The sequence below is a fragment of the Patiria miniata genome, unplaced genomic scaffold (assembly GCF_015706575.1).
Source record: "Patiria miniata isolate m_02_andy unplaced genomic scaffold, ASM1570657v1 HiC_scaffold_9, whole genome shotgun sequence".
Taxonomy (NCBI): domain Eukaryota; kingdom Metazoa; phylum Echinodermata; class Asteroidea; order Valvatida; family Asterinidae; genus Patiria; species Patiria miniata.
In genome coordinates this window covers 5,005,558-5,030,085 of record NW_024037076.1, presented here as the reverse complement: position 1 = coordinate 5,030,085, position 24,528 = coordinate 5,005,558, and the positions used below count along the sequence as shown (strand labels likewise).

The 24,528-nt window shown below is 38.3% G+C and overlaps 2 protein-coding genes across 2 annotated transcripts in view; one reads left to right on the top strand and one right to left on the bottom strand.

Annotated features, from left to right (window-relative positions):
* The window catches only part of LOC119719955 (microtubule organization protein AKNA-like), a 34,893-nt gene extending 23,335 nt beyond the window's left edge, over window positions 1-11,558 (bottom strand). The window contains exons 1-2 of the mRNA XM_038189440.1: window positions 11,442-11,558; window positions 2,567-2,996 (exon numbers count right to left, since the gene is read on the bottom strand). The gene's annotated coding sequence lies outside the window, so the exon portion shown is untranslated. The remainder of the gene's footprint in view (window positions 1-2,566; window positions 2,997-11,441) is intronic.
* Window positions 11,559-15,772: 4,214 nt separating this feature from the next.
* LOC119720073 (whirlin-like) overlaps window positions 15,773-24,528 on the top strand; it is a 30,063-nt gene continuing 21,307 nt past the window's right edge. The window contains 4 exon segments of the mRNA XM_038189596.1: window positions 15,773-16,748; window positions 22,668-22,783; window positions 22,785-22,878; window positions 24,168-24,293. Coding sequence (XP_038045524.1) covers window positions 15,993-16,748; window positions 22,668-22,783; window positions 22,785-22,878; window positions 24,168-24,293 — 1,092 coding nt within the window. The 5' untranslated portion in view covers window positions 15,773-15,992.

Here is a 24,528-nt window from a genome sequence, read left to right as displayed (position 1 = left end):
GTCGAGAGAAGCAATGAGTGACAAGTGCCTTGCCCAAGGGCACACGCACCATGACCCCAGGCTGGACTCGAACCCACAACCCGCAGAATTACCCGCAGACCACGAATTCAATGCCCTTATTACCACGAGGCCACGGCACTCCATGGCACTCAAATTGTTAAAATCAGTTTTTACCTTTTAACAAAAACATTGGGAATCCAAAACCTGATCAATCAGGTCAACAACTTTTCACTCCATTACATTTTTGCCTTTGCATAGGCCTACATGTATAAAACAGGTATATTGTCACTGTTTCATATCATATTAAGTACTTTCCGCCCATGGGGAATGGGAAATACTATTCAACAGTTAGGATCAGTCTTGTTCCATGACGCGGTATTTGTGTGCGCGTTCAGCGTTGCGCGTATTGTTCCAAAGAGCCAGTGCTACAGAGTTGGGTTCAAACATTTTCGTGTACTACAAATCATATTCTCGAAACAATCTACAATCTGAGATGTTAATCTTCACATACCGGTATAACTGCTGCTTCTACCAAAAAATGCGTACGCTGTACATGTACAAATTGTAATGCTGTACACAGTAGGGCTACATCTTCCCACTGGCACATTTAAGCCCTTTTCACATTAGACAAATCTCGGGGTTGACCCGGGGTTGGCGCAGGGTTGAAAACATGCGTCGTTTCACACTTGAAGAATATCAACCCTGCGTCAACCCCAAAATTGATTTTGCCCCGGGTTGAACTCAACCCTGCTCCAGACCAGGGTTGAGATTTTCAACCCGGGGTGAAAGTCTTGCCAGGGTTCAAAACAGTAGTAACTGAGCATAATAAGCTTGATTTGCATGAAACAAGTGTGAAATGATGCGGGGTTGAAAAATCAAAAACTCAACCTGGGGCGGCACTGGGTTCGCCCAGGGTGAGTTCAACCCGGGTTAAGAGGCTCTACCGGTAGTGTGAAAAGGGCTTACGTAGTACCGGTACATGTAATACAGTGTACATGTACATGGATTTACTGAAGAATCTATAAAATCGTTAATGCTTGGGTGGTTTTGGGTGCTACAGGGTCATAATTACAATGCACATTATACATTTGTAGTCTGTGAATGCTTGGCACTGCATTTTGATATCGCTTGTGTGTTTATCAATACAGCGGAATCATCTGAGGTCTCCAAGAGTTAAGCTGTCAACACTACGGCACACAGTGACTTAACACCAGACATTCTATACATGTACATGTACATGTACACATACCGATACAAAACGTAACTTCACTGCTTGTTGCAATACATCAGGTGAAATTGGAGTGATTCATGGGCAATGCATGCTGCATGAATGACATAAAAAGTCAACATCCTCCATAATACACAAATGTGTGCCTGGGTTGTACGTTACTGTCATTAGTACCGTAGTATTAGTGATGACAAAATAGTGTTGACAACTAATAACCAATAATGCTACAGTTCGTGCCTTACAGCTATAGTCCATCATTTGCAGCCACTCGAAAAGTAACTGGCGTAATTATTGTTGAAAAACAAACTTGGTTGAAAGATAGTAAGGGAACTAAACTCCCTGTGAAATTATTCTTTCTGGGAAGCTGTCATTTTGAAGTAATCAACGAAAGAAGGCCTTTCCAACGGTGCGTCTTAAGACGCACCGTAGGAAAATTTAAATTAGTAGTTCGTTTTGTTATTCGGCGAAGCGCGCGCAAGCATTGGCACGACGCACGCGCGCGTGCGGTTGCTATAATTCGTCGGATCAGTGCGCGCCGTCGCGTCTAGCTGCAATTCAAAACAATTCAAAACATGATTCAGTAACTTTTGATTTGAAATTGAGATCCTAGAATGCTGTTTTTCGCGGAATATACAGCTGAAGCTTAGCTGAAACTTCATCAGGTTCGTTGTTCAGTATCCTTCATTAGATTTTGAACACTTTTGTTGCTTCAAACGAACAAAATGCACAAATTACAAATGATGGACTATATCTTTAATTGTTAACACTTAGTTCGATAACCCTTTACACTAGCTGGCCTTATGCCAAATGAAATAACCACTATGCACATCATGATTGTATACATGTATGTATATTGGTACTTGAAACCCTCTTTAAAAAGGAAGTACTTTATCAAAATGTAGGTGGAAAATGAAATCAAATGTTTCAATGTGTGCATGCACTTCTGCCACTGCGTGCTATTTACCGGTGACGTCAGCATACATGTAGCACTGTAGAGAAACAAGATGTGGGACAAATTTGTAGAGGGCTTGAACTTTTGACTCGACTCAAGTCAACAGCTGAATGTGACTCTATATATGTAGGCCTACTCAACCACACTTTGACCTGCTTTCCCCCAACTTTTGTTTTGTTGACCCTATGTAGTATCACTCAATGTATACATGTATGTACAAATAACTCCTTTTTAAAATTTGGCAATGCAACAATTGTTTAGATCTTACAAATAGCATATTTAGGTCCATGGAAGCGAAAACTTTACTCAGGACAGAAAGCAATACCTTACTGTTTGCACTTTTTTATAAAAAAAAAATCACATTTCGAAATCAAAACAGGACTTACACAAACTTTACTGCTTTCTGCAAGGCCATCTTCTGCACAAACAGCCACGACCAAGGTCTTGTGCTTCATGTGATCTGGCTGGCCCATCATGACAGTAACCTTTGACCTCAAAAGGAGTTTGCCACACAAACATAGCGATGGACACAATTATTCACTTCCTTCCTTTTCCACTATGTGGGAGTTTATTTTAACCATCAAACAGACATCTCAACTTTAGGCATGGTGCTTATGCTGCTCGGTTCTGACCTCTTTAGCAATGTACATGACGTACATGAAGTAGATGTATGACGTACATCGTAGGGACAGTCTGAATTTTTCTTCGATGACTAAAATTCATCTGGGAAAACAATGCAGACAGCTTGTTCTGGCATTTTGTGGGTATCAACTGATGTTCAGGCTGTCTACTGTTGTAACTGTATGCAGATCACTCCTGAAATAAAAAAAAAAAAACAGTTGATATGTTGTTTACATATACCTGGTACATGTAAGGCCGAATAAAAAAACAACAAACATGTTTCTCATCTGGATTTTTTTTTAAAAAAGGAGGAAGAGGGGCTTTTATTTTTTATTATTTTTAAGATGGCCGCCATTTTAAAATTTCCTGCAACCGTTGGTGTTTCCACTGTTCAAAGACACTTTTAAAATGAAAGACAAGTTGGACAAGAGAACTGAACATATTTACAGTGTCATTCAGAGTTGTGTTGGTCTACAATGAACAGTTTTAGATGCATTTGCTTTAACCGCCAAAAGTTGTGATTCATTTCGGTGTTTTTTTACTGCATTTTTCAAAAATAAAAAATAATAAAAAAAATCCAGGCGGCCTTCATAAAGGAAGCGGGCGGGGACGACAAACATGTCTTTTTTTTACTTCGCCTAAAACAAATTTATCAAGTAAATATTGCAGGTAACAGTTCTTTTTACCCAGACTTCAACTTTTGTTCGTTTGTTTGTTGTTGTGGTTAGTTTTGGTTTTTTTGGAGAGGTCGGTGAGATCAAAGAATATTTCTGGGGGCAATAAAATATCTCACTTCAAATGTTGACTAGAATTACCTGTTATTGAAACTTAGAATGTTCAACAGTTCAGCCATTACTTTTATCTGAAAAATGTATTAATAAGTACCGGTACCTGTACCACAAAAATAAATTTGTCTGAGTACGTTCAAATTTATGGTGTTTCGAGCCAATTTCTACTATCAGAAAAGTTGCATGAATAAATTCTTTTTAAATCAAAATTGTGTTGTTGTACAGTTGTAGTACAGTTGTAGTACGACGATGTGTACATTTAACTGCACTTTATGAATATAACTTTGATTATAATAAACACACTGTCCAAAATGAACGTCCCGCACTGAACCACCAATAATGTACAATGTACACAATATTTACCCTGTACTACTGTACATGTTTACTGCAAAAGTGTAAGCATACCGGTACATTGATTGTACACTACAGTACAAGCTATGAAATCTTAACATGTACAATGTACACTGACTTTTTAAGCACGTCTCAAAGAGAGATGTTTTCAACTGAATCAAGTGGTACCAGTATGCCACTCAGTCACAATGAACCATACCGGTATGCATATTGACAGTAGGCCTACATTTCAATGTCTAAGGGGAAGGAAGGTACAGCCATCTGTACAGTACCAGTTCTCTGATCACACAATATAATAAAGTTGGTTTTCCATATATATTGCACAGGATGATGATTGATTGGTGTTGGGTGAAGGGACAGACCATGACTGATTCCTATGAGAACAGAATGGGAAAAAGACTGTCTGGGAATTCATGTGTAACTTTCACTTTCACATCTGTTCTGAGGATGTTAATCTGCATAATTTATAACACATTGTTATGGTTACAAAAATTCCCTTTTCTTATTTATCTCGACTCTAGATATTTTAATGTGACAATTAATAAATACCGGTACATGTACAAATTTACATGTACATTTTGTACCTTCAAAGACATTGTCTGTAAACCATCTGTACCATACAAACATAAATTTACGTGTACATGTACATGTGTGTACATGTATATATATGTTGATGTATACCGGTAAATATTTAAAGGCAAACACTGGCAAAACATGGATTGTAAAAATTTGGGACAAATAAAAAAATTACATTTACTGCAACTGCACACAACATATCGTAACATTGCAAATAAAACTTTTTCTGAACGTTCATTATCATGATTTTTTTTTTTTTTACTTTACCAAAAAAACACAGGAGACCTTTTTTTACACAAATCCATGGAGTGACGTACGTACCCGTATGTAGTTTTGTAAATTATACATACAAATGGAAATGGATACACAATGTACATGTACATTGTACGTATCGGTGCTTGAACATGTACATTTGTACCCAGGGTTCGAAATTAACGGTGGCCCGCTAGCCAAATGCTAGTCAACAGTCAAAACAGCGACGGGCTAGTGAACAAAATATTGGGCTACGGTGAAGACGAAAGGACAGGAAGAAATAAATCATGAAATTCATAAAGCAAACCTGTATCAATTTGTGTATCATTCTATCAACTGTTTTATTAGGTTAAAATATTAGCTTTGTTTATTAAAAACACTGCAAAAATTGCCTCAGAATAGATGAGAAATCAGTTGGAAATGGGTAAAAACAAATTTAACTCACGACCTATTTTTGTTCTAAGGTCACGTCTGTTTTCACAACACCTACTGCGTGAGAACGAAAATGATTTTTGACCCTCGGTTTACCAGTACCTACATACATGTACATCTACCATTGAACTCTAGATTTATTCAGCTCGTTTGGATCACGTTTACTTTCTTACCAACTGTTATTTTAGATTTGTTTGTGAAAATAAATCCTTCAAGTTTCTGCGAAAAATTTTCCGTCCCAAAAGGCATATTTGAGTCTCCTGTTTAAGTTTAAGTTCTTACCCAATGACATAAATTTTCAAGCTTGAACGAGTGATCAAGTTCCAGGAGTCCACACGGAAGTTTTCGTAAGTGAGAGCGATGTCAAATTTTGGCACGATTATTCTCTTTGACGTCATGCGATTGTTCAGTTTCTATAAAAATCTGAGAGTGCTTTCCTTAAGAAATTAATGTACCAAAACTAAGTTCAAAAACCCTGCCTTTTACACGTTTATTTTCCTTTTCGAGGGCCCTGAAGCGCGCATGGGTCAAATTTAAGGCTCTAAATAAAGTGTTCTACATATGTACATGTTCACGTGCACATTGTTGTTCAAGACACACTCTACAAAAGAAAAAAATCATGCGGGCTTGTGAAAATGCCCGCCAGCTAGTTATCAGTATGTTTCAGTGCAGTAGCCAGGGTGAAAAAAGTTAAGACCAAACCCTTTGTACTGGTAATATTCTCACAAAATTTACATGAGTACATATACATTAGTACAATGTATACAATGTATACAATGAATAAAGAAATTATAAACATGACATGTGCAGTCTAAACTTTTATTTAAAACTTTGTACTTACGTGTACATGTACACGTATGAAAATGCAGAACAATATGTAACTTTTTTTCCAAATTTTGCTGACCAGTACAGTAAGTACCCTCTATAATTCTGCATGCAAACAGCTAATGTTCCAAAGAAAAACAAATCTTGACACTTTCACTTGCGCCAGAGCAGTTGGAATACCAGACTGATTAGATGTACTGTGGACCATATGGTTTTCACACAGGTTAAAGTTTATCCTACAGACTAGTATGCATGCATGATCAAGGTTTGGGAATGAACTCACCGAAGCACAGATGTTAATTCCGTTTCAAGCAATTATTAAAAATCAAGTAGAAATATTTTTGTGGTGGACAGGATGAAAATAACACAGCTCGACTTGGAGTTGGGACCATCTGCTCGCCATTCGTACTACGCCAAACACTTGAACCATTATATAGGTCAGGTCTTGTGAATTGCACACGTAATAGCCCAGTCCGTATTTGAACAATTTTGTTATCGATCGTTCTTATCTGCTGGGCATTCGTCAAGCAGACAGTTGCTGGGACTGTTTTTGTGTCTCAACATTTTGGACATTAGACTTGTCCATTTAGTGGTTATCGGTATGATACTGGTTTGTTGCTGAACAACTTCATGCACGTGTATGTATGTTCATGGATGTGTGTACATTATGTACAATTTATTTTCATTTCAAATGTTCACTAAACATGTGAAAAATAATTACATAAACAACTAGAGGGAAGCATTTGTGTGGTTTGTTCTAAATACTAACCGATCAGGCAAGGCAATCTCTGGAATTTTGCTTTTAATTTGAGGTAACGATAACAAAATATCACAAACACATCATTTGTAAAAATTATGTCAATTTCGAGAACAACTTGCAACTAAAGGTCAAACAAAAACAAATCTACCAAATTATTATGAAATACTTTGCTTGACTGTATTAAAGTCTCAAGCATCATGTGAAATCTTGGCACCTAATGTTATGTAATTTTCAAGAAAAGTGGAATTTTTGTATAATTTCCAACGATAGTTGGCCGACCATCGTTGGATTTGAAAAAAACAAAAACTTTTTTTTCAAATACTGCCCCCAATTTACCAAATTTAGTTACAGCAGTCCAAATTTTGATTGCAATCAGTTACACATTTGTGAACGGGTGTAAGCCTGCTAGAAAAATTGGTCCGTTTCATCTTAAGTACCGGTAGGGTCAGGGAACCAGACTACAAGAACAAAATATTTTTCTTGGTTTTTTCAGCATCTATAAACACAAAACTTTAAACAAGTCAGTGTAACAATTTCGCTATAAAATACTAACACCCAAATCCATCCATTACTGAAAATTACAGCAAAAGCAAAATGTTGTAGATATTAACTACCGTACATGTACCGGTATTTTTACTTTCATAACTCTTCAAAGTGTAGTTGGTTATTAATTAAACGATGACTTAAAAAAATGATTTTAAGGAAAGAATGTTGCATCCTGACTGCAACTTTTGTCATCATACACACATTATCTTAATGAAGGTCAGTCATTGCAAAAATGCTGAAAAGACATGAATCTGGGACTGAGAAACATTTCCAATTTTGTTAGAAAATACATCAAAAATGCACTCGGCCCTCTATTGACGTTGTACACAGCCAGAGAAGTGGCATCTGTGGATACTTCTTGTACATGTATTCTTTCCAATTCGAACTGTGTTATTGTGGTCCTTTCTCTATGGTATACATGTATACATCTCAAACATGGTCAACACTCAACCAGCAATACCAAGCATGAACCCCCCCCCCCCCACCACATGTCCTTGGGGAAAACCACATTACCCTTCCACCAGTAAACAGTGCCAGTGCCATGGCAACAAGATTCCACCTAGCCGGATTTACCCCACACGAATATGGAACCTTGGTGACTTTTGTGTGAGACCAACGGTCATGGTGGAGTAGCTATTAACAATAAATACATGTAGTTGCCATACAGTGTGAACCTTTTGGTTTCACAAATTCACCCCTTCACTTTTATAGTGCAGTGAAACGCCCTGATTCATAATAAAGGAGATATCATTGTTCAGCGCTCTGTGCTGGTACTTGTACAAAACACACATTTGTTTTGCAATTGGTCCAGATGTTTCTGGCATGTCTGGAGTGATTTCTATAAAATTGTGCCCATGAAATCGTCAAGATTGAAGATTTTGATTTTACTGTACATTGTTGTGCTTCAGCTTAAAATAGAATTACAAATGTAATTTCTTCTGTGTTTGAAAAACTTCTGGAAATTGTTCGCTAAGTTTGAGCAAGGAACTACAAAACAATTTTAACTAGAAATTCATGAAATATTGGTAAAATCATTAAAAAATAACATACACGTGTAAATTGGGTTTTCTTTGAAAATTCATGAACTTTGCTTGCTAAAAAATGTCATGTCACATTATTAAGAAAAACTGTTTGCTTGCCAAATAACATGGCAGTGTTATTGGGTTGATGCTAATGACAATACTGATTTTGGGTAGTGGGTTTAAACATTTCTCCATGGTTTAACCCTATCTCCCTAGGCCTTTCTGCTGGAATGTAGCCTCAATCCTGCAAAATCCTACAATTGGCCTCATGGAAAAAAAGCATAGCCTCAATCCTGCAAATTCCTCCATTATGTCTTGAATATGGTCCGTGGAGGGGTGACTACTGCCTGAATCCTGCGGCATTGACTCAAGGCTCGGCCAGTGACATCCTGGAGCAGTACGGAGGATTTCAACTTTTTTTTTCAAGCATAATCTAGGCCCATATTTATGCATGGCTGAGCAAAAAAAGGAGAAGGTCTGGCCAAAGACCTTGACCACGTGCATCCTACGAAATCAGTAACGCACTTTTGCCGTACATGTACGTGTACATGTAACCTCAATCTTCTAAATTCCTCTACTTTGGCAAAGAGGATTTTAAAGGATTCAAGGCGGTTAGATTAAAGTGTCCAGACAGTGCGTCATGATTACAATGTAATTTACATCAAACTTCGCTGTTTGAACAGAGGGGCCGTATCATAAGTCCGACGCCTCATAGGTCCGACGCCTCATAAGTCCGACATTTCGGACTTATGAGGCGTCGGACGTATGAGGCATAACGTTTATATATTCCGCCTCATAGGTCCGACGCCTCATAAGTCCGACGTCTCATAAGTCCGACAAATTAAACGCTTTGTTTTTCCGTTGTCGGACTTATGAGGCGTCGGACGTATGAGGCGTCGGTCCTATGAGGCGTCGGACTTATGAGGCGTCGGACCTTTGAGGCGTCGGACTTATGGGCCTTTATTTGATTAGGGGATGCGGTTTTGTCGGACTTATGAGGCGTCGGACCTATGAGGCGTCGAACTTATGAGCGGACCCCTGAACAGAAATAACATGACAAACATGTCTTCCATAGTGGGTGGGTCCTTCACTTAGTTACAGGGTATGTTCAGTGTTCCATAATTTCATAAATCCCTCGAATATAGTGAAGCTGTCACGCCCCCAACTATCGCATCGGTCCCAACTATAGTTGGGCCTGTCCCAACTATAGTTGGGCCTGTCCCAACTGTAAGTTCCACTGTTGGGCTGGCCCATCTATAGTTGGGCCACTCCGATCTTTTTATTTTGCGGTGTCCCAACTATAGTTTACATTGATGTACAACTGTAAAACGTTCCCTACAGCTCTGATACACGTCTGACTTTACTGGGGACCACTGAAATTAGTTATTGATGGGGCGAATCTATAGTTGGGCCACTCCAATCTTTTTATTTTGCGGTCCCAACTATAGTGTACATTGTTGTACGATTATAAAACATTCCCTACAACTCTAATACACATCTGACTTTACTTGGGACCAATGAAATTATCTATGGGTGGGGACCATCTGTAGTTGGGCCACCGCAATATTTTTATTTGGCGGTCCCAACTATAGTTTACATTGATGTACGACGACTATAAAACATTCCCTACAGCTCTGTTACATACTGTCCGACTTTACTTGGGACCTTTGACATTAGCTATGGGTGGGGCCCATCTATAGTTGGCCGGCCATGGCAATCTTTGAATTTTGCAAAATGTTGCTGGACAATCAACCCAGCAGCTGGACAACTCATCCAACTAGGCAGTACCACGTGACCGGCCAGCCTTGCGGCATGCATGCACGACGAATACACGGTGCCAGCGCCGCGGAACATTTAATCCAACAAGATCTATCAAGCATGAAGCATCCGGCGCAACTCCAGTCCTAACTATAGTTGGGCTGACCCAACTGCCGCACTATAGTTGGGACAGTCCCAACTATAGTTGGGACCGATGCGATAGTTGGGGCGTGACAAAGCTACCGGGTAGCAGTGACACGGTTACATTGTATTTTCTCTCATTTATAGGAACCGATCATTTCTAAGTAATAAAAAGTCTTAAAATAGGAGTTTTAAAAAGAAAAACAAATGTTTTTAAAAAGAAAAAGAAAAAAAGAACAAAAGATCTACCCGTTTTCGAGGGTGTAAGGATTTATCTCAAGCAAGCGAAAAACACCAACATAGCCTTCGGTTTCCACATTTTTTGGCTGGCGGTGGAACACGTACAAGTACAAGTACATGTATGTGGTCTGTATCGAACACAACAAATCAACTGGTTGTGTGGTACGAACCTCGAAAACTTGATGCATCGAAAATAGGTACACGGATGATACTGAGTTGGGTGGTGGACAAGAAAGTACGCGTACGAGTGGCAGAGGCGCGGAGTCGTGGAGTCGCAGAGTCTAGTCGCGGAGACGCGGGGCACTGGAGTGGTGGAGGCGCAGAGTCACGGAGTCGCAGAGACGCTTACCGATAGAGGGCGCAATTCTCGGAGATATCGACTGCGGCTCCACGACGCCACGATCGATTTTCGGAGGTAGGTCGACTGCGGCTCCACGCCTCCACGCAGCCGTACGGAGGCGTGGATGTAGAGTAAAGTGGCCCTGCATTCTATAGTTGTACCGCAGTCTACAGTAACGATAGAAAATGGGAAATGCATTACGGCTGCCGTAACGATAGCCACTGCGATCACTAAAAGTAAAAGTATCAGCCATCAGAAAGTGATAATATATCCTAAAATCAAATTTAGCAGGGAATATATTGAAGTATTTACTGAGAAAAAACTTTTGAAAATTTCAGACCAGTCTCATCATGCTCATACTCATTTTTTTTTCATAGTCATGTTATAGCCTGGTTCCTCCATGCAACAAGTGACTGATGGCCAGATATACATGTGTACTGTGATGAAGTTTACGTTGTTTGTTGGTAAGTTGTAGCCTACACCAAACTCCCTGGTTTCGATTCTTTCAAACAGGATTAATTCAAACGAAGCCAACTTTCCTTCCCATACCCGTATAAACCAAAGATGTTAATAATACCATTTCGCTTTATTGAAATAAATCGGACTTACCGATCCCGCAACCGCCACTGGTTTTTGAAGCTTTTGAGGTGTACGTTTAACGATGCATGCATGATGCGCGACGCCGCTGATGAGCTACGTATGTTTGTAGTCTTGATTCGAGACTCGACACTCATGTTATGTTGTACAAAATCAATTTTATTTAAAACGCAATCGTCCATCGAAAGAGGGCGCTGTTACTATACGAGTACTGCGGATCAAAACACAATTTCTGGAGACAATAACTGCAGAACAACGAATTGCATTCATTGAAATTGCGTCCGAATATTGGCCATGATATTTGACACAACAATTGTATAAATTGGCGGGAACTGAGCAAGAATAAATTTAATATTATTTTAAGAAAATATAGTGTTTTATTGCGATAAATTCATTCCGAATTTAAGTCACTTTTAATTAAACAAAAAAAACAACACTCTTTTTGGAAACGATAACTACAGAATAACAGATTGCATTTAATTAAAATCTCTTCCAATAATCTGCCATGATATTTGACGCAACAAATTTAGAAATTGACGGAAACCGTGGAAGAGTACATTCATTATGATTTAAAGAAAATATAGTGTTTTATCACGAGAAATTCATTCCGAATCTTATTCACTTTTAATAAGGGAATAAATGTGTGCTCCAGAGGTTTTTATCACTCTGTTTAATACCACTTAGAGTCTGGGTGCTGATAATTACCCGAGCGGGAGGCGAAGGTAATTATCAGCACCCAGACTCTAAGCAGTCTTAAACAAAGTGATTAATACCGACCGAGCATATATTTTTTCCCATTCATAAATACCTTTTCGGTAAAAAAAAATCAAATAATTCGTTCAAAAAATCCCGATTTTGATCAACAAGTTCACTCCAGCTTTTTGAAACATCCCTCTAGCAAAATAATGGAGTGTTCAGCTGGCGAGTAAGATGTAAACAACCCTTTTATGGAGATTGACGCGCGCGTAGCACGTTCTGCGCGATGTCGCGCAGAACGCACCAGGGGCGTTGCGTTTTGAATTTAGAACTATAAAATTCTGACTCACTGGTAGTGTTGCGCATGCCTACGTGAGGATTGTGAACGATCAACCAATGAAACGGTAAGAGGCACTGGATTTTTAGGAGTCCACATTTTATGTGACACTGGAAAAGTGTTTAAGACCAGCTAGCCATGTCTTTATCATCCGTTTAAGACCGGCCACGTGACGGGCTCTCGACCAATAGGAATGGCTAAACTGTCTGAGGTATTTATGAATTGAACATAACTATAACATACTTTGTGGAGACAATAACTGTAGAACAACACATTGCATTGGATTGAAATTGCGTCTCATTAATGGCCATGATATTTGACACAACCAGTTTGAAAATTGACGGGAACCGTAGAAATATAAAATTTATATGATTTACAGAAAATATAGTGCTTTATCACAAGAAACCTATTCCGAATCTTAGTCACTTTTCATTGATAAAAATATAACACTCTTTGTGGAGACAATAACTGCAGACCAACAAATTGCATTGAATTGAAATCTCGTCCTATAATTGGCCTTGATATTTGACACTACCAGTTTGTAAATTGACGGAAACCGTGGAAGAATAAATGTAATAAGGGAATAAATGTGTGCTCCGGAGGTTTTTATCACTCGTTTAATACCGCTTAGAGTCTGGGTGCTGATAATTACCCGAGCCGGAGGCGAGGGTAATTATCAGCACCCAGACTCTAAGCGGTATTAAACAGAGTGATAAATACCGACCGAGCACATATTTATTCCCATTCATAAATACCTTATCCGTAAAAAAATATCAAATAATTCGTTCAAAAAATCCCGATTTTGTTCAACAAGTTCACTTCATGCTTTTTGAAACATCCCTCTAGCAAAATAATGGAGTGTTCAGCTGGCGAGTAAGATGTAAACAACCCTTTTATGGAGATTGACGCGCGCGTAGCATGTTCTGCGCGATGTCACGCAGAACGCACCTGGGGCGTTGCGTTTTGAATTTAGAACTATACAATTCTGACTCGCTTGTAGTGTTGCGCATGCCCACGTGAGGATTGTGAACGTTCAACCAATGAAACGGTAAGAGGCACTGGATTTTTAGGAGTCCACATTTTATTGTGACACTGGAAAAGTGTTTAAGACCAGCTAGCCATGTCTTTATCATCCGTTTAAGACCGGTCACGTGACGGGCTCTCGACCAATAGGAATAGCTAAACTGTCTGAGGTATTTATGAATATGGTTTAAAGGAAATATAGTGCTTTAACACGAAAACTTCATTCCGAATCTTAGTCTCTTTTAATTGAACATAAATATAACACTCTTTGTGGAGACAATAACTGCAGAATGACATACTGCGTTGCATGGAAATCTCGTCCAATAATTAACCATGATATTTGCCACAACATGTTTGAAAATTGAGGGGAACCGTGGAAGAATAAATTTAATATGATTTAAAGAATATAGTGCTTTATCACGAAAAAAAATCATTCCGAATCTTAGTCACCTTTAATTAAAAAAAAGAAAACACTTTTTTGGAGACGATAGCTCCAGAATAAAATGTTGCATTGGACTGAAATCTCGTTCGATAATTAGTCGTGATGTAATGACATAAAAAGTTTTAAAAATCGACGGCAACCGTGAAGAAAATACACACACAACGACAATAAAACAACAGTGTGTATGACGCTCCGTACTTTTTGCACCATCAATTTCTTCCAAAGGAGGGCGCCCTACACCAACACTGGTGGTCAGCACCGTAAAGACTTCTGTCAGTACAGTGTGGATCACGATCTGCCCATTACACAAAAATAAAACGCACTTTGTGGAGACAATAACTGCAGAACAACACATTGCATTGAATTGAAATTGCGTCCGATTATTGGCAATGATATTTGACACAACGGATTTGAAAATTAACGGGAACCGTGGAAGAATACATTTCATATGATTTTAAGAAAATATAGCGTTTTATCAGGAAAAAATCATTCCAAATCTTAATCACTTTTAATGGAACATAACTATAACACACATTGTGGAGACAGTATACTGCAGAACAACACCTTGCATTGGATTGAAACTGCGTCCGATAATTGTTCATGATATTTGGCACAACCAGTTTGAAAATTGACGGGAACCGTTAGAGAATAAATTTAATAAGGGAATAAATGTGTGCTCCGGAGGTTTTTATCACTCGTTTAATACCGCTTAGAGTCTGGGTGCTGATAATTACCCGAGCCGGAGGCGAGGGTAATTATCAGCACCCAGACTCTAAGCGGTATTAAACAGAGTGATAAATACCGACCGAGCACATATTTATTCCCATTCATAAATACCTTATCCGTAAAAAAATATCAAATAATTCGTTCAAAAAATCCCGATTTTGTTCAACAAGTTCACTTCATGCTTTTTGAAACATCCCTCTAGCAAAATAATGGAGTGTTCAGCTGGCGAGTAAGATGTAAACAACCCTTTTATGGAGATTGACGCGCGCGTAGCATGTTCTGCGCGATGTCACGCAGAACGCACCTGGGGCGTTGCGTTTTGAATTTAGAACTATACAATTCTGTCTCGCTTGTAGTGTTGCGCATGCCTACGTGAGGATTGTGAACGTTCAACCAATGAAACGTTAAGAGGCACTGGATTTTTAGGAGTCCACATTTTGTTGTGACACTGGAAAAGTGTTTAAGACCAGCTGGCCATGTCTTTATCATCCGTTTAATACCGGCCACGTGACGGGCTCTCGACCAATAGGAATGGCTAAACTGTCTGAGGTATTTATGAATATGATTTAAAGAAAATAATAGTGCTATTCAAAATATTCATTCCGAATCTTAGTCACTTTTATAACACTCTTTGTGGAGACAATAACTGCAGAATAACATAATGCATTGGATTGAAATCTCGTCCAATAATTGGTCATGATATTTGACACAACACATTTGAAAATTGACGAGAACCTTTAGAAGAATCAATTTAAAATGATTTAAAGAAAATACAGTCTTTAAATCCGAAACATTCTTTCCGAATTGTGACTTTTAATTGAAAGTGACTTTTAATTGAAAAAATGCATTGATTATTATTATGATATGCATTGATGCCCATTATTCGAATTTCTTAAGGTTTGAAAATCAACACCCTCGATATATATTTTTTTTTAAATTTCATATTAAGTGGAAAAAATGTTTTTTGTTTTATTTTTCCCTTTCTCAACGCGACTTGTGACGACGTTCACGTCGTCATGCGTCATTAATTTTACTATTAAAAGCTGTCCAATCACCTTTCACCAATACTTTAATGCAATGCATATTCATCTATTAGTATGCATATGCATATAAATTCTTCGCAAAGAAAACCGCAATGGCTACCTGGCTGCGGTAGCCAACGACGCGACGCCACAGGTTTCTGTGACCATGGAGGAACTTTTTCGGTAAATATTTCACTTCTTCTCAGATGGAATATGGTGTAGAGAAGAACTCGTAGACTAGACCACACTAGGATAGAAGATGAAGCTGGAGAATAGGTGATATTGGTGGTATTTTGGAATCAAGAAAACGAAACAAAATGTCCCTACAGAGATCGGTTGTTGGCGAGCCTTTGCACCAGCAGCGGCCGCGGTCACGTTCGGCCTACAGCAGTGCGGGGAGGCCGATGTCGAGTGCCGGAGTATCGCGAACAATGTCGGCCAATGTTCGCCGTCTTCACGAGGCCCTGAACAGCACCTTACCGGACCACGACAGGGCCTACTTCGTCCATGCCCTCAACGAGTACAATTCCCGGAGGAATGTCTACACACTGGTTGCGAACCTGAAGTCGATTTTGGATTCGCCCGAGAAGAGGCAACTCTACCTTCTTCTGGGTAAAGTGGTGCCCGCCTCCGACCAGGCCCTTTTCTGGCAGCACGCTGAACCATTTTACAACGAGCGGAGGAGGCAGCAAGAAGTTAATGGGAGGACTAATAAAAATGGTGGAGAGCTTCAGCAGAAACATTATTACGACACCATGCCGTCCAGGACACGGCCACCGGATCTGTATAAAAACGACGAACCTCACGGAAAAACTCACAGGAAAACCTCCGGGAGTAGTTGGGAGGCGGATGCGAATAAGGACATCAGGAGGGTCGTCTTGAAGAAGTCTGACTCGCCGGATGGGGAGTTGGGATTTAGCATCCGAGGGGGTTCCGAACACTCTGTTGGGATTTTTGTCTCATTGGTGGAGCCCAACACAATGGCCGAGCGAAAGGGACTTCAGCCGGGAGATCAACTCATCCAAGTGAACGAGATCCCCTTGGATAGAATTACGCACGGAGATGCTGTGAAGGTGAGATGAGAGTTGGAGTAGGAAATAGACCCGTTGACCATGACTCGATCCTGGATTGTTTTTTGTTCTTGTACCAGTACTCCCGCTGATACGCAGTGAATGTTCTGGGACTTTAAAGAGGTTGTGGAATGCTCGAAGACATTTCCGTCATTCTTCGGGTATATGTAGCCTAAGGTGGGGTGAAATAAAAACGACTATTGTTTCTGTTATAAAATGAGTACAAAAGGTACTTTTTAGAGCTGTTTTTCAAGTCCTGTCATGCCTGTTTCGACCCGAACGTGCAATTTGTGTACTAGTCGTCGTTGCGGGCAGCAAACAAAACACAGTAAATCGTGATGTAATAAACAGGACTCCCGATGCACAGTGGCATACACGAGTCCTGTTTATTACGTCACGATTTACTGTGTTTTGTTTGCTGCCCGCAACGACGAATTTTACACAAATTGCACATTCGGGTCAAAACAGGACCTGAAAAATAGCTCTCAAAAGTACCATTTGTACTCATTTCATGACAGAAACAATAGTCGTTTTTATTTCATCACACCTAGGCTACATATACCCCAAAAATGACGGAAATGTTTTCGAGCATTCCACAACCTCTTTAAAAAAAATTTAGCGTGAGGAACCTTCGTCTGACATTGTCATTGCAAAGTTCTTCCTTTTCAATTCAGGAGACAGGAATCAGACCTAATGATACAATTTCGGACTTTTAAAGAAAATCCAGAATCCTTTCAGGAAAATAAAAACAAAAGCTTAAAATGTTGGGAATGGGTCTGGAAATCGTAAAAAGCGTACATGTTGTATGCGATAAGTCGATCTGTCGGCAATCTGTCAGCAATCTGTTGCACGCACTGGGCTATCGGTCGATCACACGCTACTGGCTTTCTAATTTACAGCTCTGGAGGATTATTTTAAAGATAAGTAACGTCTGAGTTATTCGTCATGATTGACTGCGCAGCACAATCGACCAATCTATCGAATGTTCGATATATAATAAAATAAAATCCAATATTGAGAATATTTGATAAATGATTATCCCATGGATATAAACGTTACAGACCATAACGATGACACTTTGATTAAAAAAAAGAAGTTAAGTCCCAATTTTTCACGGCTTGTTTTGGAGCATATTGCTCAACTTTTTAAAACAAATCTTGTACTGACAGTTTGTCCAGAACAAGCGGTTCCTTTTGAGGTTCCAGTGAACGCAGAGCACAAAGCGACGATGCTTTGCATTTCACGATGTTTTATTTTGAGTCACAAGCATAAGTCGCCGCCGAGTTTTATTTCAGCAAATGTTTAAAACACAAAGTATAAGCACAAACAGGAGACCTATACATTTTGACCGAATTTGACGATAATCTGACACATTTTAAAACTATTTTCGATATCATTCCTCAATATCGAAAATTTTGATATATGATAATTATGATTAAAAATTGCTATCGGTGGTATTGATATCAAAATACTATTGAATAATTGAACAATTATCAACTGTGCTTAACATGTGTTTTTGTGCACAATTATAAATTCAAATACAAACCTCTCCCTTATTACAAATTAAAAAACTATTATTTAACAATTAAATATAAATTATTTAACAAATTAACCGCTACTACTTTTTAAAACCATCACTGATTACTGTTAGATGGCTTCTCCAAAACATCAAATTAAAAACATTACATGCCTCGTCTTAATCACGCACACGTGCGTGCAGCCGTGCACAGTGCGCTGCGATAATGCTGGTAATTAATTAAATGTTCAATTAAGCGGCCTAAGAACCCTCAATAGCATTTAACAATTATGGTGCTCCCATGTGCAGTCAGCTCATACAGCATGGGTAGAGAGTACAGTTTTTAAAAACACGTCATGTCCACCTGTTTTTTGTTTGTTTTTGTTGAGTGATTGAAAAAAAAAGTGGATGTTCATGCGATGTTGTGTTCTATGTGCATTAAAGGGAAGATACAACATTTGCAAATGCCAAAAAAACGAAATAATTAAATTATCACAAAATATCTTACTGGATTGTTATGGAATGACATTCTAAAGCATCCTGTAAAATTGTAGCTTCTGGTGTGCTGACATTTTTAAGAAAACTGGTATTTTTCAAAAATTGGTCAGCCGACCAGCGTTGGAGAAAACTGGCCTTTATTCAACAACTGCTCTTAATTGTTCATATTTGGTTATTCCGCATTTTTTTGCAATTGATTACACACCTGTGAAGGGGTACAAGCCTGCTTGACTGATTCTCTGACTTTACAATTCCCCGAAGTCGACAAACTGCTCCGTTTCATCTTAAGGGTCGGGAAACCAGACTACAAGAACAGATGTTTTTCTTAGTTGTTTTCCAGTATCTTCAAGCCCAAAACGTGAAACAAGTCAGTTAAACAATATTTGCTATTACATTCTAATCCCCAAAAACCATTTACCTCTGAAAATTGCAGCAAGAGCAAATGTTGTACATTCCCTTTAGTTAGAAAAATAGTACCAGGATAGGCAACTGATTTATTGATAACTTTGGGTCTACATGAACAAATAATATATGAGAACACATTTTTTTTTTTCAAGAATCCACGTAAAAGTCTTCTTTTCTTTCTTAAATCTGACATTCATGAATTTTACCCCATGAATTTTAGGAAACTCTGTTGAAATAGCTTTACTACGATTTTAAATCATTTCAGTATTAGTGGAAAATGTCTTCATGTTTGCAAGGTACATGTTTATAAATTTATGTACAGTATACGATGTACCGGTACGTACTTCATTCAACCAGCATTATGTACATGTTTTGTACAATGTACATGTACGTAACTGTGGGAAAATACATCTTTCGTACCCGAAAATAAAAATAAAATCTTTTTTTCCTCATTCCCAATGACGTCAATTAGAAGTTCAGTTTCGTGATCAACAACAAACATTTTGTTATGTAAATTAGATTATACCCATGCTGTGTAGTTTTTACTCAGTACTGTGTGCAATTCAAGGCTGGTTGCGTACAGACATGACAGACAAAATATAAAAATGTCCTTTCAATATTGATTAGTAATACCGCAAGCATGGTACCTACGCATTACATTAAGATATTGATTGTTTGGGGGGGGGGGAGCTGACTGCACACAGTTGTTGCACAACTGGTCTTTGTTGTGCTAACTGCATACAATGAAAGTGTGCCCTGCGGATTTGTCACGTAAATTGTACTCATTGTGTGCTGGAGGTTCGCTTGCAAGACAGGGGAAAAAATCAAAACAAAACACATGCTGCACGTGTTTGTGACCTACATAAATCTTGTAGGCCTCTTGTTTTGGGCTGAAAAGTTATTAGAATAATGCTTGCTTTAAATGGCACAATTGTGATGGACATTTTTTTCAAAAATCCTGAAACTTGTTTGTTAATTGTATTTATCAAATTTACATGAAACTGTAAAATTTTTGTGAGTACTCAGTATATTACTTGGCTTCAGGATGTTAATTCTAGCAAGATGAGACGGAATTGGACACAGGCCGTAGTGGAGAAAAAATAATGGGAAAAAAAAAAAAACCAAGACAAATGGGATGATTTTTTATTGATTGTCAGATTTATTAATATTTTTGATACCGTCTATGCATATTTTAAAGAAATAATACAAAAATTGGGGAATAAGTGGGTTTTTTTCCAGGAAAATCAATTAGCATTAATCATTATCAAGAATACATAACTGACAAATTGAAAAGACCTTTTTTTAATATTTTACTTTTTTTGCCTGTTGATTAAGCCAAATTCCGCTTCTGGTTACCTTACCTACGGTACATTTGTACATGTATGGTACATGTACCCTATTTTGACAGCCCAGGCTACCCTTATTGTTTTGGTGGAAAATGAGGGAAAAAACCGAAAACCATCAATTAGGCCTACTACCTTTCACCCTTTACTACACGCAGACACCTCCATGATCGTACACAACAAAAATTGCCCCCCCCCCCCCCAAAAAGTACAGTACAGGTCTCTAGTCAGTAGTTCAAGGTGAACAGCTGTGCATAAAAATTAAAAGTGTCCACAAAATTTCAACATGTACCCGGTACATGTACACGTGTGTAACTACGTACATGTACATGTAGATATTCTGATAGGATACATATTACGTAGGGCCTATACTTTTACTTTTCACATTTTCCATGCTCTACAGCGCCACGCAGCATCTCCACATTTGTAATACATTACATGTTTACAAGTCCCCACTCATGTATTACTGCACACAAAATCAGAATTCCTTGAATTTATGACAAACATACATGTATGTAGATATTACACACAATCATAAAAAATGTATCAGGAAAACTCCAACCATTGATCTTTTGATCTGGAAACACTGAAACATGATTCCAACAACTAAGGGAATTAAGGAATTCTCCGCACATGCACTGCTTACTGCATGCCAGCCACTTTGCAATTATCCTTGTTATTGACACTGACAAGCGCTGAATTAAAGATGCACTTCTATAATTAATGTGCATCCTGTGCTAGCTAATGGTACGTACTACATGTACATGTACATGTATTTGCTGAGCTACGGTTGTACCGTTACTAGTAGCGGCTACTAGTTGCTATTAGCAGTGCACCCTTTGGGGCCGAGAAGCGTGCAGCGTGGCTGTTACCATGGTAACCATACACACACAGAGATGCTCAATTCGTCGCTGACAAATCCGTAGGCCTACACAATTTACATGTAGCCCTAGTACATACCGGGTATGTACATGTACAGTGTATCGGTCCATGGAGGTTTGCATGTGAGTGATTGACTGCAGTGCCACAAAGAGGTGTCAAGGTCAACAAAGGACAGTTACACATGTAGCAAGGATAAAATGATATTTCCAAACAACCCAAATTTGCAAGACATATCTTGTTGGATAAAATTATGTTGTTGGCAAAACCTGGGTGGGAGGAATATATTTTTTTTTAGAGTCTCAACCAAAATACATGTCATTTAGAAGAGAAACCATTTTTGAAGGCTTTCTTTTTATCACAAAGTGTGCCCAAAAATATTACAGTACATGTATTTCAAAACAGACGTGTACAAAAAATGTAGTATCAGAATTTGCAGAAAAAAAAACCAGTGAAAATTGTGTCCCTTTATGAGAAATCTTTTCAATTTTTTTTTAACCAGTAGCCTATAAATTCTCATTCAAAACTTTTATAGGCATTTGAAAATCATACCGATCGAACTAAAACTGATAATTTTAGCATGTTATCCCTGAATGTTGTCTACATTATATACAATTTATTTTCCCATTCACGAAAATTTCAGGTCTCTACCAAAAATATTTCATGTAGATCTACAGCAAGTTAATGAGCCAAAAATGGACAAACTTTTTTTAATCTTTCAAAAATAAATTGTAAAGTCATTGGTAAGTGTGGTTTTCATAGAATCATCTGAATGTACCGGTATGTGTGAATGTGTATTTGGAATTAAGTACAGGTGTACATGTACATGTGTACAAGTATTCTGATGTGATTCTTGGTAAGGCAAAAAAAAAAAAACAGTTCTGTTTCCGATTACATGGCATTTGAAAATAGGGTCGATAGGTAGGGAATTTTTTTTGCCAATTTTATTTGTGTACGCGATCATATGGTGGCGTCTGCGTAGTCAAAGGTAAAAGGTCAAAATTGATGGTTTTGGGTGTTTTTGTCTCATTTTCCCAATACAAAAATAGGATAGGGGCTGTCAGAATAGGGTAGGGAAACTGAAAGCAGAACTATTTTTTTTGGGCCTAATATGATGATTTTTTCTTTATTGAACAAGAAAAATAATTTTCACTTGTTTTTAATACTAAGTGACAATATTATTGTTATATTTTTAATCTTCAGTCTGGCGGCTGAGGTGCTAAGCCCAAAGTTTAAACAAAGCTTCCTAATATTGCTTACATTTGAATCCAATTTTAACAGGTGCTCAAGAATGCCAAGAAGCTCGTCCTGTATGTCAAGTCCGTCGGCAGGTTGCCCGGCTCTTTTGTCTCCCACCAGACCTACACCTGGGTAGACCCTCAGGGGCGCAGTGTGTCGCCCCCCTGATGTCGACCTGATGGGGGCTAGGATGTCGGAGTCGCTGGGCAGGAAGAGCGGGCTGAATCTCTTGAAGGATGGTGATGAGAAGAAGGTGATTTTTTTTTAATGGGTTTTGCCAAAATGGAAGATATGTGACGTCACAAAATGAGCTAAAAAGTTGGACTCTTGAAGAAGTGAGATTTATCTGGATTCTGTGGAACAAGAGCTTTCAGTGGTAAATTTAGTGTATGCATTAAGTTCAGTAATGGAAATTTATATAGACCACCAACTTACTTGAAGAGGTCAGACTGATTTTTGAGAAAAATTGCATTTATGAATCCTGCAGTTGTGTCTGTATCAACATATAAAACAGGATGAAATCGGTTTTCAAGATGTTAGACAGAACAAACAGAAAATTGAGAAATGTACCGGTATTATTGTACAGATTGAGGTTCATCTGAAAACAAAAAAATTGACCATCCCTTCAAATTTTGGCTTGCACCACCGTGTACTGCAAAATAATAATAATAATAAAAATAATAATAAACCTGACTTATATAGCGCATAAAGCAACGGCATCAAAGCGCTTCTAATACAAACCTACATTTGTAAACTAAAAATACCAATACTACAAATACCTTAAAAACTACAGAATAGCGAATTAAAACAACATAGTCATAACAAACCCACTGATAAGATACTGGGTACAAAGTACAAAATGTAGTTAAAACAACGAGTTAAAAACCAATTTAAAATCCGCAGAATGTATACGGAATCCGGGAGAATATACAAGTATGGATTGCACATGAGAATCAGTTTTTACAAGTCATGCGCCATTTTGAAGAAATGGTAATTTCTGACTTCAAGCTCATTTTGTGGTGACAGGTCACATACCAGTATACTCACTCAAGGTACATAGGCTACTTAAACTAGATAGTCTTAGTCAAAGACTGGATTTGGATTTTGTTTTAATAATGCAGCCATTTCCAATCTCAGACAAGCTAGTGTATCAAGCTTTCGGGGTGGTAGAGGGCACTATCTACAAGATGAATCAAATCCAGTCTTGGAAGTTTATGTGTACAATACAATGTACAAAATTTGTGTTGCACATTGTTTAGAACTGTAAATGTTCAATTACATACATTCATGTACAGTACAGTGAAATCTTGATAAGTCAAAACTCAGGGGAATTGGCTCAAATTTTGAGTAAAGCAGAGTTTTGAGTTATCCAATGGATTTTCTTTTCAACAACAATTGATGGGAATAAGTTCTTACTTTGAGTTAAAACGATTTTGACTTAACAGGTTTTGACTTACGCAGATTTCACTGTAGATTATTTATTTGATATCCTTGAATATACGACAGATGTATGAAATACACTTTTTGGTTTCTGTCTTTCAGGTGAACCTTGTTGTTGATGATGGCCAGAGCCTGGGCCTGATGATAAGGGGTGGTCATGAGTTCAGTCTGGGCATTTACATCACTGGTGTGGATGCATACTCTGTGGCTGAATACGCTGGTCTCAAGGTAAGCTTTACTCAATTGGTTTTTGCTAGACTCAAAGGGCCAGCTTTATAGAATTACCCACTGGGATTTCCGTCCCAGCTCTTTTAATTTCTCAGGCAAATATTTTTAGTTATATTTAGTTTTAATATTCAATTACATAAAAATTTAATCAAACAAAAACATTAAAAAGCATTACACATTAAATTGTACCATATATGCAGGCCTGAGGGATATTGCCTAAAAAGCTAAATTAAAA